General features: G+C 39.1%; 1 protein-coding gene across 1 annotated transcript in view; it reads left to right on the forward strand.

The window, feature by feature from the left end:
* Positions 1–5,811: 5,811 nt before the first annotated feature.
* The window catches only part of thsd7ba (thrombospondin, type I, domain containing 7Ba), a 102,893-nt gene continuing 92,339 nt past the window's right edge, over positions 5,812–16,365 (forward strand). Inside the window, exon 1 of the mRNA XM_076109377.1 lies at positions 5,812–5,959. Within this exon, the coding sequence (XP_075965492.1) occupies positions 5,812–5,959 (148 nt within the window). The remainder of the gene's footprint in view (positions 5,960–16,365) is intronic.

Here is a 16,365-nt window from a genome sequence, read left to right on the forward strand (position 1 = left end):
CTGCCCTGCTTCTGTCTTCTGTGGAAGGACTTGAAAAAAAAACATCTGCCACTGCACCAACCGGATCACCCAAAGGGATGACTGGCAGTCAGCTGGCTCAGGTACTTGCAAACCATGCCGTTTAAGATACTGTGTATTTACGTGTAATTGCAGTTTGGGAGTTGTTTTTGAGGAAACGTAGTAATGTCTGTGTTTTATTCTAAGGTGCAGCTATACGATCTTTGTCATATCTGTCCCAACCATTGTCAATTTTGTCGAAGGAAACTATGACAAAGATATTAGCTGACAAACTTTTTGTCACAACTGTCAGAAAAAAAGACCAAACTACAAAGACCTTTCCAGTCAGCAAATAAAAACTAAACAATATTGTGAAGACGGACGACAAATGAACTGCATGCATGTGCAGCATATTGCATTCGGTCATGTACTATCTCTGTCGGTAATATTATCTGTTGTTACCAGTATTTGGATCAAAAAGATTTATGGACTAAAGTCATCGACAACCCACTGAAAATTAGACGAGAAGCAGCAAAAAAAACGGTAAATACAAAAACATTCAGTCAGCATGCTGACATTTCTAAATAGGTAAGCTAATGAAACGTTATAAAGTACGATGACTTTAATGTTCACGCTCAGAGACAATCTTTTGTGCTGCTAGAAGGAATGGGTAAGTACCCGGATTAATGGTGATGATCAGCCATCTAATTATTTCTCTAGATATTGGTTAAAGAAATAGCCTAACCTTTTAGCTTCTCCCCTCAAGCTATACCCAGACAATGAACAATATTTCAGTGAACAAGTGAGTGAATCCACTTCTAAGTGCTTCGCTGCTCTGCAGTGCGGGCACTAGTAGCTGCGGTGAAGCTCGTGAGCAGGAACGACAGCGGGACGGTGGTTCTGTTCAAACAGCCCGAGTTTAGAAATGATTACTGGATTAACTGAGGAGATCAGTGTGCCGTATTAATGCAGATCAGAGTGACACGGAAACGAGTACATAACATAGCTTGTCGCCCATCCACCACCCCTTACAATTTGCTTCACTAATAAAGAGGGCAAACTACTTCCTGCTTTGGCAGTGATCATTGGCATTAGATGTAAATTGGGAGGTGCAGATTCGTCCAGTATGGATTCAGGATACTGGGCTCTATGTTTGTTTTTGCGACTCCTTTTCAATCAGCGCTGCCAGTTTGCACGAACCTTTTTGGAATTGCAAATATACAGTGTGTCTCAGAGCTGTCATAATCTGTTCAGCCAACAAAAATGTAAGTGTTACAGTTCTAAATAGAATAGTGGTAACTGTGTCAGAATATTTCAGGAATACAATGGAGACGGACAGCAATATTCTCAAATACCTCTCCATATAGTGACGGATGAATGCAGATGCACCCACAAGCCAGTGATTTAAAGAAATACAAACAGCTGTGTTTTGCGCATTGCATTTCAGATTGTTTCAATGCTTTCATGGTCATTCTTGTCAATGAAAACATCTGCAAAAATCTGCACCCTTGGGGTGAGAATGAATTTGTGTTTTTATATTGCCAAACCCAATCAAAAACCGTTTACATGCACCACGACGTGGCACAAATCCTTGCAGCTGTGTTAACCTGAATATGCTGGATGCAGTACACAAAGAAGAACACAGGAATATGGGCAGGACATTTAAGCTAAGAATCTGAAGAGAGAATGAGCTGGTTGGCTACATAATTATGTGGAGAACTAGGGAAGAGCTTGGCATCTCTGGAAAACGTACTGGGTTCAAATGCCTTTGTTTGCACTCCAGACAGAACTGGCTGTTTGGCGTATTTAAAGAGAGGCTGGAGGATCACACGGTGATTGTTCAGAGCCTTGGCATACCAAATTAGCTTTTGCCATTCATTTGGAAAGATCTAATCAAACATTAATTATTGTGACCACCTGTGAAAGAGATGGCTGTGGAGTGTTGCTCATCTGTTCCCTTATGGTAGCTGCAGGGCTCTTACTTCATGAATCCAGCGAGTGAGTCCCAAACAAGGACCACAAGAGACGGAGAAGCAGATTGCATTCCATCACATCACGGAGTATCTAATAGGATGCACAGCAGCATCTGAGCCACACTGCTGTTTGCAAGGTTTTCTGTGACCACTGAGAGCCTGGCATGATTCCTTTGACCCAGATATTTAGCAGCTTAAGAGCTGCTCTCTTTTTTTTTAAAGATTTTCCGGATAGCCTGCAGTCCCCCCTCTAATGACACAAACTGGATGAGTCCAAGGCTGAGCTGTATGAACACAATTGCCACGAGCTCTTTAAACTGAGGGAACTTGAAGATGTTGTTATATCTAACACTATGGTAATCTCAAATGTCTGTCTTTGAAGAACAATAGCTGGAAGCCTTGGGGTCATGCTGTTTTCATTGCTTGTTTTTTTGTTCCAAGACCATGTTTCCCAATCAGTTGTTACACATTTTGTCAGAATGTGGAGAGCGCTGCTTGTTCCATGAATAGTGGAATTAGAATGGCTGGAGGGAGGATGGAATCTGGGTGCAGTCAGGTATGGCTTCCAGAGCAGTGCAGCCCAAGAGGCTGGCTAGTAATCAGCAACAGAGGTGTCTAATAGGCATACAGCTGTGTAAGTGCCAGAATAACTCTGCTCATTCATCCAAACACAATAAATTCTCTGGCCATCACAAAATGTGAGACAAAGGCATCTTTAATAAAACAGAAGAAAAATGTCGGATTCATTATTTAAAGTGGATGAGTTCTTTATATCAGCGAGAACAAGTAACCCTAAAACTATTCTTTGGGTTGATGGAATTCAAAGAGCTGTATGCTGAAAGGCCAAAGAAATAGGAAGCACCATTTCACTTCTACTACTGGGTCCTCCATACAATCTAAATATACAGTTATCAACTGAATGTCAAGAGGCTGCAGGCTTCCTTTATATATATATATATATATATATATATATATATATATATATATATATAAAGGAAGCCTGCAGCCTCTTGACATTCAGTTGATGATTTTAGTTCCTTTTTGGTATGACATGTTTTGAAATGTTTTAAAACATACCAAAAAGACATACTGTATACATTTCACCTTTAAAAACGCCTCTGACACAAAGAGACCAAAACACTTTTGACTATAGAATAACACATCAAACCCAAAGGAAAATTGGACAGTCCATCAAAAACTGGGCATCTGGCAGCCCATTTCCGGGCACCAAGCCATCTCCGCCCAGCAGTTATTTTTCATTAAACAATTTTTGCCCCCACCTAAACACAGCTAAAGCAGAAAAGTCAAAATCTAATTTCCCTGAATGAAATCAAGCAAGAAATAATCAAGCACCTGGCATTTTCACAGACCCACCATGTGTAAATAATCTGAAATCTAAAATGCCTGCTACCTCAGTAGTTAATCTACCATCAGATACTCTCTATGATACTAGGTTATCAAGGGAACTGTACACTTAATGTGACAGGGTGATCTGCAACATAAAAATAAAAACACATCTTCATATTGTCCTGCTGCACTTTACAATCATATTCAGGTAAAATGGTTGCTTTTTGGTGAAACTAATGCAAACATTACTATAGAATCAGTTTCTCAATATAGATGAATTAAATGCACCACCTGACATCTTCAGTTTGCATATCCTCAATTCATTTTTTAAAATGTTTTACCAAACTGAGTTCATGATTGCAGAACGACAGGAAACTGCCGGTAATATTAACATGTCACAATACCCAAGTGCTACAGTGCAGTAAAATGTGTGTTTGGAAAAATGAATCACCACAGTCATGAACTTCATAGAATCAGTCTCTTAAAGCATACGGTGTTTCAGACTCTATTCTATATCCATTTATTTAGCTGTTGGTGCAAGGGAAGCCCTGAGAGGAAAATATACATTATTTTGGGTCGTCTGTTTTCTAAATCACATTCATATTGTTTTCTCACCCGTGTTTACGGCTGAAAAAAGGTTTTGCCAAAATAATCTTTCAAAATTTGTTACATTTTTTTCTTTAGTTTTTTTTCTTTTTGTCAGGATCAATTGTTAGTGTTTGTTTTTGTAATACTCATTTTAGCCACAAGAGAATGAAGCGCACTACGACGCCATGTTGTAAATAGAACTGAAAGCATTCATGTTTCCCTCCAGGTGAGTTTCAATTTACATAACTTGCCAACACACAATATATGTACCGTGTGTGTTTAGCAAAACTTTTAGTTTGTTACTTGGCAAACCTTTTTTCCCACCTGTTTCACGGATAAAAAAATAAAGGAATTTAACAAGATTATTCTGTGAAACCCTTGTTTTCCACCTGTTCTCAAACCAACAACACAGGAGACAAAACTACATAGATCAGACTTAAAAAAATGAATCACCGCGATTTATTTATTTTTCCTCAGCGTCCTCTCAGGGTTTCCGTACAACACAATTAGAGGCCTGGTGAATCCAGGACTAATCCCTAACACTCATAGGACATGAATCACAGTAGCAGGAGATAGGAATAAATGAGCTACATTAAAAAGGTACTAATACCCTGTATTACTCCAAGCTTAAAGTCTCCCCTTCCCTCAATACATATGTCCACTTCTACCTTGGGAGGCTGAGATTCTTGAGCCTCTCGGACTAATTATGTTTGGTCTATGTGGGAGGAGAAGGAGGCATAGGACCACTCGTATGCTGCATTAAAAAAGAAACACAGGGGTTGCGTCCGTAATCATTTACTCATTCCCTACTCCCTATTCACTATCCAGGGAGATAGAGGACTATATAGTGAGCACATCGTTAAAAAACATTTCGGACGCTACTTGGGTCATTTTCTCTACGCCGTTAATTACGTCATTGCTGTCGCGCAATTAAAACGTCCCAGATCAACGTTGGTTGGTGGACCATCCATAATAGATATTGACATGCAATTTAGTGATACTTACATATTTTAAGCTATATTATTGAGTTCCCTCTTAGCAAACTGCCCTGAGTGAATTTAAGTTCTCCCTGGTTGGCAGTGAAGCAGTTTAAACTGTATGTCAAGGACTTTTATTGTGAAAGGTAACCACGGAAGGCACAAAGGGCTGTGCCCTGTCATTGTGAATGCAGAGGTAATAAGCACATCTTCCCAAATTAATACATATAATTGCCGTTTGTTTTGTGATAAGCTGCTCTGCCTAAATTAAATATATAATTGTTGTGCCACAACTCATGGATTTGTATCAATCGCACTGCTCTGTCTCCTTTTGTCTCTCTGCCATTTTTCCTTCGGCGCAATGCATGATGGTATATATTGCTTGGTTCGTGACCATCGGTTGTATGCTACTTTTCAGAATCGGAATCAGTTTATTGCCAAGCACATTACACGTACAGGAATTTGACTAGGTGAATGGCGCGTAACAATAAACACAATGCAATAGAATCAGACATAATTTAAAAATAGAAAAATATTAAAATGTACAATAAAATATGGTGAACAGACAAACTAATAACTTTTAACCATTCATTGTGGGATACTTTGAGTCCTCTACAGGATATGATAATAATAATTATTAATAAGTGATTTTGGACACAGCCTGTTATTCATGAGCGAGAGAGTGTTATGCACTTTGGAAGGTGACTCTGAAAGTCATATATCTGGGCAGGAGGTTTCAGTGGGATATTTTCTACACAGAAAGCTCAGAATGTCTGACACATCCTTCACTTCCCCCATTTTAAAGAGTTCACACACATTCTCCTCCGTTGGTTTCTCTGGCCCACGTCTCGCTCCATTTTTATGAGCGACCTACTGATGAATTTCATGTTCTTCCCACAGGAGTAAGAGAGGAAGCAATGGGCTGGACTATGACTCTAAAAGATGACTTTGGGGTCATTGCCTGGACGCGGCAAGCTGGGAACTACCTCGGCCTCTTCCTCCTCTTGTCTCTTCTTTCCTTTTCAGTCCAGTCGGATATTGTGTTTCCAAAGGACCATCATTTCTCTTGGAAAGCAGGTAAAATGTTTAATTCTTCTCCTTCTTCTTTGCTATAAATGTTTAAATCAATACTCCTTTTTTGACTATTCAAATACAGTCATCCAGGTCTTCAGTCTCTGGAGCAAAATCACTGGAGGTGGTCAATTATAATTCAACACATTGAGTTTTACAACTACACTGCTGGCCATTTGCCAAGGTTGCTCCAATAGTATCAGAAATAGATAATAAATACATGCATATAAGTACATACACACTGCATGTATACACACACCGGAGACAGACATTCAGTCATTACTACTTCTCTTTATTGGACAGAAATACTAAATTAGTTTTCAGTGCTCCCAGTTCTGCAGGGAAAGTAATATTCCTCCGGCTGCTATTGGACATCATCAAGCCAGAGGGCCCTTGCACTTTCTGATGGACTATTCATCCCTTGCCTCATAATGACAAGCAGGGCTTGGATCGTTACCATAATGATGTGTATGCTGTGGTTACATGACATGGTTAATGAGACATTGGTGCACAGAAAATAACCATGTCCTGGTATGTTCTGCTGTGGATTAGGGGCCCCAGTTATGTCTGATATATATATATATACACTGTATATAATTACCTTCATAGTATGTGCATCTAAATAATATTTTATCGTATTTGTGAGAGAATCTGGTTTGGATAACTTTAGTGACAGCTGATGTCATGAAGACAATTTGAGGTAAAATCATGATTCACCCTTCACTCGCTTAACACATTCAATTGAAAATACATTTCCAAAGCAGCTTGAGGAGGAAAACTTGGCCCTCCCACAGAAATGCCCCACTTGCTGTGCGATTAGCACTTTCATTTCTCACTCTGTGGTTGGGTAATGACACTGCCCAAGTGATAAAGACATTGATTAATTTCACTTGAAAGGGCGCATGTTCAAAAGGGATGTAACCAGGACACGAGTGAGGATTTAACACCCTTGCAGGGCTAAGATGGCTTATGAGTTGTTGCTTCAGTTGACTTTAAAAATGAAAAGTACTTTTGTGACAAGAAAGGAAATCTCGAACCTAAGAATGCCTCACCTAAGAATATATATCGCGTCCAAGGGACTGTGTCGCAGCGCTTTGAAGCGAAACGGCAGTTGAAGAACAGTCAGTTGTACAATAAAACGTGTTGTGTTACAGAAGGAGGACGTATTTGGTATAGTTTGGTTTAAATGAACAAAGATTCCTCGAGGCCACTTGTTCTCACATTCAGCAGCAGCTCCAGGCTTTATACCACAAGTCTGAGTACTACGTTCGTGTTAGCTAATATTGATTTAACATTCCCATCTTCACCCATGGACATCATATATTTGAATGCTCCATTTGGCTGACAAGCTCCCTTGTAATTTTGGACTTGTCAGTGTAGGAAAGATGTGCTCTAAATTATGCACAGCCACCATATTCTGTGTTAGTTGTGTCTATCTAGGCCAGCAGCATTGTGGGGTAAATCTTTTGTGTGAGCCAGTTCCCAGAGCTGTGGCTAAGCTGGGAGTCTCTGGCTTAGAGAGAGAGCTGGAGCCATTTAAGCTTGACCTTCATCAGTGTTTTGGAGACCAGAGTGGTGCACTGAAATACTGCGGCTAATGGGGCTATTATTTAACTCTTTAAAGTGACTTTTCAAAGAACAAAGCAAAACGTACTTGCCCTTTTTAACAGCGGGGGATATACATTTACCTCTAACTCACTGTACAGCCAACTGAAAAGCCGTGTCAGAGTAATAGGAGTTAAAACCACAATGTCAGCGTGTAAGGCTTTTAGCTCAACTACAGGTAGCACTCAATTTTCTATACATTTCTGATATCGAAATGTGTGAGAGAGAAACGCTACAGGCGGTATCACATATGACGTAGAGACTGGATGTTCCCTTTGCAAATCCCCTCACAAAGCTGTCGACTGGTACAGTATGATTTGCATTGCTCTCTGTCTGTTTTATATCACAACATTAGTGTTGCTGCACTGCTGTAGATTACATAAAACTAGGTGATGTGTTGGGGAAATTGATTTTAGAATATAAAGGCAGACGAATGAAAGTTTGCATACCGTAGCTTTTGCTTTGTAAAATTTGTTTTTAAAAATTCAAGGCATATACAGTCCTTCAGAATGCTGATATCCTCCGAAACAGAGCGTTACAATTGGATTTATTTTGACTTCCATAAGCATCTGCATTTAAAAAACACCAAAGCAAGACACCGCGCTCATCCTGTGTCAGCTTTAGTCTACTGAAAAAGTAAGATCCTCTCTCTCAGGTCTTCATTTGGCATCTTTGAAATGCATGTACCTTTTATGTAGAAAGTCTTTAAAATGCTGGAATTCACCTATCATAAATTGTTTGTGTTCTTTTCAGCTTAGATTAACAAACAGGAAAATAGCTGAAGTATTCAAAGATACATCCCAGGTGGGGCGGTATTGTGCATCAAAGCCTCTCTCTCTCTAAAAAGAAGAAAAAAACACCTTTGTTAAAGTTCTTATTTCCTTCTTTGACTAGAGAATCCAACAAATCCGGGATAGTGAGGTACCTTTTCCTCTGGGGGCAAAACATTGATATTCCATTTGAGACTGTTCACAGTAGTTAGACTGCAGTGGGCGCTGTGATTAGAAGAACATGTCTGTATTTGTTTAGTGACTATGTATTTCAACATTTCCGTACTTGTTTCATTCACATTTCTTTGAGTTCGGGCTACAAAAATGAAATTGTATGTGTCGTTTTGATAAATCCTGCCCGTGTTCTCTAGAGGATTGAAGGATTAAGCCGCCTGCTCATCTAAATTATGTGGGAACTTTCGGCTGAGGGGCAATGATTTTTAAAAGATTGAGAAATCAATAAAGGTTTTCCTTTAATGAGAGGGATCACCCTCAGCTCCTGCAGGATTATTCCAGGAGTTTATGAGGCTGACACTCTAGGACCTGATCTTACCCAGGGCCTTGTGGCTGTAAGAAAAAAATATACTCATATATGGAGAGATACAGTCAGGCAACATTTACATTTCATTTCAGGGTCTGAGTGTATTTATTTGCAATTTCACCACTCTGTTGCACCATCAAAGCTGAAATCAAACAAAAATAGTTGTTTCTAAAAAAATAAGCTCAAAAGACAGTGCGCTAGCATCCAGTCTACCAGGATTTCACACAGAGGGCTTTTTCTCTTTAACAGTGACAAAGAAAAATCACTTTTGTCAAATGCATGTTTTAGCCAGTAAGCATCACCAGATAAGCTGTTGCAAGCAGACAATATCTAGTTACCCTCTGGCAACTTCTTGCAGCAAAGGCAAATGAACTGCCCTGTCAGCTTTCCCAGTCAGTACAATACCTCACGGAAGATTGAATTGTTTTGTAAATGGAGTCAAAGCTTGTCCTGACGGGGGTGCTGGAGAACAATCCCCAGATCTAACGGGTTCCTTCCTCTTGGGAACATGAATAAGCACAGCAATTGTTATGCAGATTCAGTTCATTTGAAATTTGAGACTTTGAATGAAACAACAGAGAATGCACGAACAATAAATGATAAACTTAAGCTCTGTGAAGGGTCACTGGTTACATATTGGCAGTGAATGACAATTGAACAGAAAATGTGTGCACATGTGCAGACATGATCTGATTACTCATACGGAGCAGAATTCAAATATCCAAACCAAATACGCAGTTTTTCCTCACTGTGTCTACAAATTCGGAAGACCTCTGTTTGGACTGTCAACACCCACTTATTTATATTTATACAAGTACATTTATTTTTAAGTCTAATGCTGGATTGAACAGATCTCAACAGTAATCACCTCACGGCACTTTTTACATAACCCAGCAACATTATTCCTGTACTGAGCTTTGTCATTGAAATGTGCCATTAAGGTTATGTGCATAAGCCGTCTTCATTTTCAAACACACCTTTCTCTCTCTATTTCATCCTCTTCCATGCACACTAAGCAGGTATTTTTCACACCTCAAACAGATGCTTCTCTCATCACTTGCTTCCCTTTTCCTTTGTCGTCTTCTTCTCCATCTTCTTCTTCTTGAAAGTGAGTTTCCCTCGAAATATAATTGACAAAGCAGTTACACTGTATGTGAAGTATAGGCTGGACTAATCCACTCCATGTTAGCATCATGCAGCATTTCTATGGCATGAACAATCTGCTGTGTTTCAGCAAATAATCACCTTGAAAAAAATCATTCTCATTTCATCTGCAACATTTCTCCATAACTTAACTGGTCGACTTTCCCACACTCTCATTAAATGTGGGTTTGTTGAGGTTTGTGTTTGCTTGCTCACAATTCTGTTACTAAATCTGAACTGATTCTTACTTTCAAATATTCATTTAATGATTTATTTAACAATGGTTGCTGCCAGTATTACAGCAAGCCTCAAAAGTTTTGTTTCCCCTTCAACGACCCCGATAGTTCAGTGGACAAATAGCACATTATATATATATATATATATATATATATATATATATATATATATGTTTTAGAACATAAATTACCAAGAGCATAATCTTGCCTTTAGCCAACATCTTAAATTATAAAATGGCGTGGTGGACCTCATTGCTAGAAATCACCCCTAGCCTATAAACTTCTCAGATTCAACTGCTACAACACGTTTCCCTGATGTTGATACAGTATAACAGGGTTTACATTCAATCATTCATCATTCATTTATCATCTTTTTTTTATTTTAAAGAATGACTGCGGACCCTGATGGAAAACACAACATGTGTTGGAGCTGGCATGTTTTGTTAACTACTTGGAAGATACATTCTCACAAGTCACTTTTTTTATTTCAATGTAATCACGACGATGACTGCTACCAGGTGATTTGTCCTGCGGGCTCTGCAGTTGTCAGCATTTTGACAACAGCTGTGTATCAAAGTGGGATTTCTTCTTCTGCTGCATACTGGAGAGCCTTAAAAGGTAAATAAGCAATGATTCACACACGGAAAATTGCTGCTGCTGCACTGCTCTCTGTGCTCCAAAACCTCTGCAAAAGCCCAGTCAGTGACGTCACAGCAGTGCGTGACAGGCATTTGACAAACAAATTAAGATAATATAAGAAGTTTAAGATATTGGTTCTATCGTCTGAGTACTTTCACGGAAACAGAATCTCAGCCACAACATGTTTTTTGTTTCTTATTGCAACTACACATCAACATTACACCATTACCTCTCATGAAGTTGGTCTCTAACCTGGAGAATATTATTGTTGTTAAGGCACTAGTCTGAGATCAGTAACACCAGACACACATTTAGAAAGTGAGGAATAAATGTCACAGTAATTATAAAGGGTTAAGTGTCGTGAAAAATGAGAGTGAGAAGATAAACATGCAAAAATACTATCCAAACTATTTTGCAGCAGATAAGGGGAGCAGCTGTGTGTACTTCTTTTTGGTACATACATGGTGAATTCAGATATGTTTAGGCTGATATTAGAAGCAAGGAGAAACGTATAATTTATGTAATACTGCTATATATATATATATATATATAATTAGCAAGTTAGCTGCCGATTCATACATCAAAAAGTCACCTGGATTTCTTTAAAATGACCAAAACCAACACCTTAAATATGAGCATATAGAACACTTTCATCCATCCTCACACACAACCATTGAGGTGACACACACTTGAATTAAATGGTTTTTGTCTGGCTTTTTGTAAACACTGTAAAGCTTTCAAGATGTCTTTCTCGTTCTATTTATACACTATCAATTATGTAGCTTGCCATTACAATGCAGTAAATTCTTGCAAATGTGCAGAAACACTGTCTTATTAAAATTTCAAATAAAGAAAAACGTGGTTTGTTATCTGCCGCCACGCATATCTCCCTCGGATGCGTTACAGCTAGTACAGCAAGCAAGCCTGATTAGGATCAAGGTGAATAGAATTCAAAGTTGACTATTGATCTGAGGCTGAAAGATGTTGCTCCAATTACACATTCTACATCTCACGCTTCTATAAAAAACAAACACATCCACTCTGAATCTTTCAAATAATGCCTTGGGCTTACCATTGACAGAAAACACAGTGAAAAGTGAATTAGAAATGGATGTTGTGCTTTGTTTCATTTAAATTTGATCAGCATTGAAAGCATCGTGTGTATGATAGTAACGCGAGCGTTCCAGCTGTCAGCGACCTTGACAACATTTGACGAGTCTCTTCAAAAGCCCTTCACATTGATTATTCAATTGAGATCTCATTTTGAACTTCACGTCCGTCCTTCTGACTGGCAGGGAACTGATTGAGTCTGTCATAAAAGATGGCGACTTGTCTCATAAGGGGCCACAAGGCACGAGATTCCTAGCAGTCAGATCCTTAATCCCATGAGAATATTCTCACAGAGGAGTTATAGCTTTCAGAGCGACTTTCCTCTCAGAAGTCTCTTTGAAAACAGCACAGGGTTTTCACATCACCCTTTTACAAAACGTTCCAATTCTGGTCAAATCTCCGACAGTTAAATTTTTTCTATTAGAGGCTTGAATGAGGAATAGGGAAAGACACACGTCCATGACGAAGTAATTATCAAGAGCTCCATAGCTAATATCCAGCCTGCAGTGCCATTGTGTAAATGATGGGAATCAGACAGAAGGGCATCTCATTACAGAATGACTCCTGCAGGTTTAATTAATACTAATAATGAAATGTATAAAAGCAGGGCTGGACTGGGAACATAATTCAGACTGGGAATATAACGTCAGCCCAGTTCAATCTCCATACATTAAGATCAGACCACGCAGGATGTCAGAGGGGCAGGGGCTCAAATGAATAAAAGCTGATTTTTGATTATTTAAAAGAAACCCATGACCAAGGGGTAGGTTTCATTTCAACATACAGGGACACATATTAAGCTGGGGATCTGGGGGTTCTCTGGCAGAAAACAATTTAAAATCAAACATTTCATTCCCTGCATTAATTTCCCGCATTCTGGTAAGTTTTAATGCACCAATTTATGGTGGAAAACACAAAATGTTGGTGCCAGATGTCAATTAAAAATCTGAACAAATAAGAGACTATAATGCGTTAAGGCTCTCGGACATTATGTATTGCTCTTTATATACAACAATATTTAAGGTGCAATTATATGACAAAGTGATGCAATATGGAACACAGTGATCTGTGTCTGTATGCTGCTCTTCATCAGAGTTAGGAACCTAAAATAACTCAAACAACTTCAAATCTCACCATCGCAGTAACATCTTTTAGTTTGTACTACACACAAAAACTGCTTGCTCCCTCTCAGCTCCACCTTCTCTCGTTCTCTCGTTCTCTTTCATCTGCGGTGTCCAGATCTCTACATCTCTCTACATCTGGTCAACGGGACTTTGCTCAGTGCTGCCGATGGCCAGTCTGGGCCTGCATAAAAGGCATTTCTTGAGCTTCTGCTTATTAAAGCTTCATAGATTCTTTGATACATCACGCTCAAATTAAATGAGTTAGTATGATGGCTGTTATGTAATGTTAATTGATAATTTTTTATTTTTTCTTTAGACCCTTTCTCCACTTTTACATGAAGAAACAAAACACACAGACTCATTCAGAGTCCGCACAGTAGTGTCTAGCTGTATGTGCATCGCCCATCCTGTTAAAAATAGTCAGAGTCTCTGAAGCATATAGCTGACTGCACAATGAAGGTAACTCTTGCCGATAAGTTGAAATGAAAAACTCAACCAAAGTAGTTATTTAGAAGGAATTTTAGGAATACCTCTCAAGCAAAAAAAAAAAGGTCACAATACTGAAATTTGATGAGTCTACAGCTTCGCTTCCTTCAATGCAAATTAGATTAAACCTGCTGACAAGAGCTTCTCCTGTTCCGCTGCTGCAAAACTGGCCCAAGTGCAAAGATTTCCGCAAATCAGCAGCGAGGAGAGCCGGGGCAGGAGCAAGTCCTGTTCTTTGATGCCTTACTAGAGGATGAGTATATTGAGTTTTGAGGCTTACGTGAATGACCTTGTAGTTTGTGGGTCAGTGTGAAGGTGAGGCACATAAAAAAGGCCGTAAAACTTATTTGTCACTGAAATGGAATGAACGGACAAAGCAGCCAACATCCTCTGCTGCACACTGCAAAATAAAGGAAGCCTCGTGTGTCACATGGCATTATGACTCTGTCATTCAGGTCCTCGGTTTTGTCAGGGTTCTTAATATGCTGCTCTGTAAATGCTCTCTAGTGAGGGAGCTCCATTGTTATTCCAGTTCATTAAAAAAAAGCCTATTTGCTGCTTTAACAAAACATGACACGCCTGTTGTAATTACAATAGTTATAATGAGATGAACTCATACAACAACAAAAAACTGTAAGCCTGAAGGTCTAACCCAGACTGAGCCAGTGTGAGTCCAGGCAGAAGCTGCAATATATACACAGAAAGAGCTAAAACATAAATGCTAAAAAGGAAATTAAATAGAATATGTTCATCTTCTTCATTGAGCAGTTGTCTTGACAAGCTGCTCCCTGTGCTCTTTGTCACCACTACTGCTTATACCCCCTACTGCAAACAGGGCTGGAAGTAAATAGGTCAACTGATAAGATTTCTCGTTTCTCCTTGCAATTCCCACGCTAATTCTATGACGATGTCCTCCTTTGTTTGACACTTAATGGTATGATATTTGTTTCCTGGGTTGGATGTTTCACTTCGCCTAAAATATCTCCGCAGAAAAACGGAAGATTGTGACTCCTCACTGATGCACCGCCAAAAGTAAGAGGAAAATGGTAATAATGTTCTCTGTGGTTGAACAGCAGCCTCTGCAGAGACCTGTTAAAATAGCCGACTCTGTTTACTGTGTATTTGACCCAGTGGGGAACACACTGGAGAGACAGCGAGGGGAAACCAAATGGATTTTGTTTTCCTTACCTGAGGAAAAACTCCCATATGAGTCATTTTGTGATTGCAGAGCACTGTCTATCAAGATCGCTTGTTTTATTCCGCCCTTTGATCAACTGCTGCGCGGAAAAAGACTAGTCAGAGCAAAGGATGTGCAAGGGAGGAGTGGAAGGCAGATATGAGAGAGGCAGTGAGGATAACACGTGAGGAAAGGATTGCAGTGTGGTTATCCTGCCGGTATTAATACGGTAGCCAATGCAAAATATAGGTTTTAAATGATGACCTATATATCTCTCATCTAACAAAAAAAAATGTAGGATTAAAAAACATGCTTATACATGATCTGGGCACTGTTTCAAGAAGCAGACGTATGGAGCTATCTGAATGGCTGAGCAGCCCTGTATCAATCCAGCCTTCCAGAAATTACACTCTCAACATGAAGGGGAAACGTAATGAATCAACATATCTGGTGAATTGTAAAATCTTAATACAGAAGGTATCAGTCAAATGTAGATGGACAATGTATTTCATGTGTCCTCCCTGCAAAGTCCACTCATATAGCAACTAGAACACGATTACATGGTTGTGTTTTGGAACTAACAGCACTTGGAAGATTAGGGAAAGATGTCTTTGTGCACTCACCATCCACCCGAAACACTGTACAAAACGTTTAAAAAACATTGCCGGTTAACAAAATCCAGGCAAGCCAAGCAAAAGTTATTGTTTTTTTTAACACAGTGCTCTCATTCGATTCTGTCACTGTCCTTTCAGCATCCAACTTTCTCTTCACCCAATCAATCATAATACATGTTTAAGGTTTAACTTTTATTTTTCAACCTGTACTTACACCCCCCCCCCCCCCACCCCCACCCCCCCAGATATGGACCCTGAATTCCTGGATTATAGCGTGGCTAATACAGAGTTCAGTAGCACATTGTTCAGCTGTAATTCACATCATACACTCAAAATGTCAAAATTTGATGCTTACAAGATTAGTAGGGACTTCTCTTTTGCACACTGAATGATGACAATTATACAGGGAGTCATAAAACTCCTGCATTGACAGTAGCTGCAACAGGCCATGTTTTGAGCAAGGCGCACAACTGCCACTGAATGCTTCCTACTGCTCTCTAATTTAATATTAGACACTGGGTGTTGGATTTTTCTCTAACGCTCTCTATGTCTATAATGCATTATAAACACACTTTTAATGCTGATACATACTAGACAATGGTCTGTGTGTTGTTCTTGCATAGATTTAATGATATTTCTTTTCACTTCCCTAAAAGCAAACAATGACCACTTAAACTCACTTATAATCACATTATAATGCATTATAACAGCTATGATAATGTATCGTGAAAAGATTATAATGTATTACAATGATGGCAACTATAATACACTATGATCCTTGCAAAAATATATGTCAGTAAGTTACCAGCAATTATGAAGTAATATGGTAGTTGACCTAATGAGTAATCATCAAATGCTGTTATTTTGTTGTTGAAAGAAATATGAATATTTATGACGGCTTGTAATTATATAACGCTATATAAACGTTGTAGGGCCAGCCTTAACGGTTTGAGTGCCATGATTGACC

Source organism: Anarhichas minor, unplaced genomic scaffold, assembly GCF_050575085.1.
Source record: "Anarhichas minor isolate MPS153535 unplaced genomic scaffold, ASM5057508v1 ptg000004l, whole genome shotgun sequence".
NCBI lineage: Eukaryota > Metazoa > Chordata > Actinopteri > Perciformes > Anarhichadidae > Anarhichas > Anarhichas minor.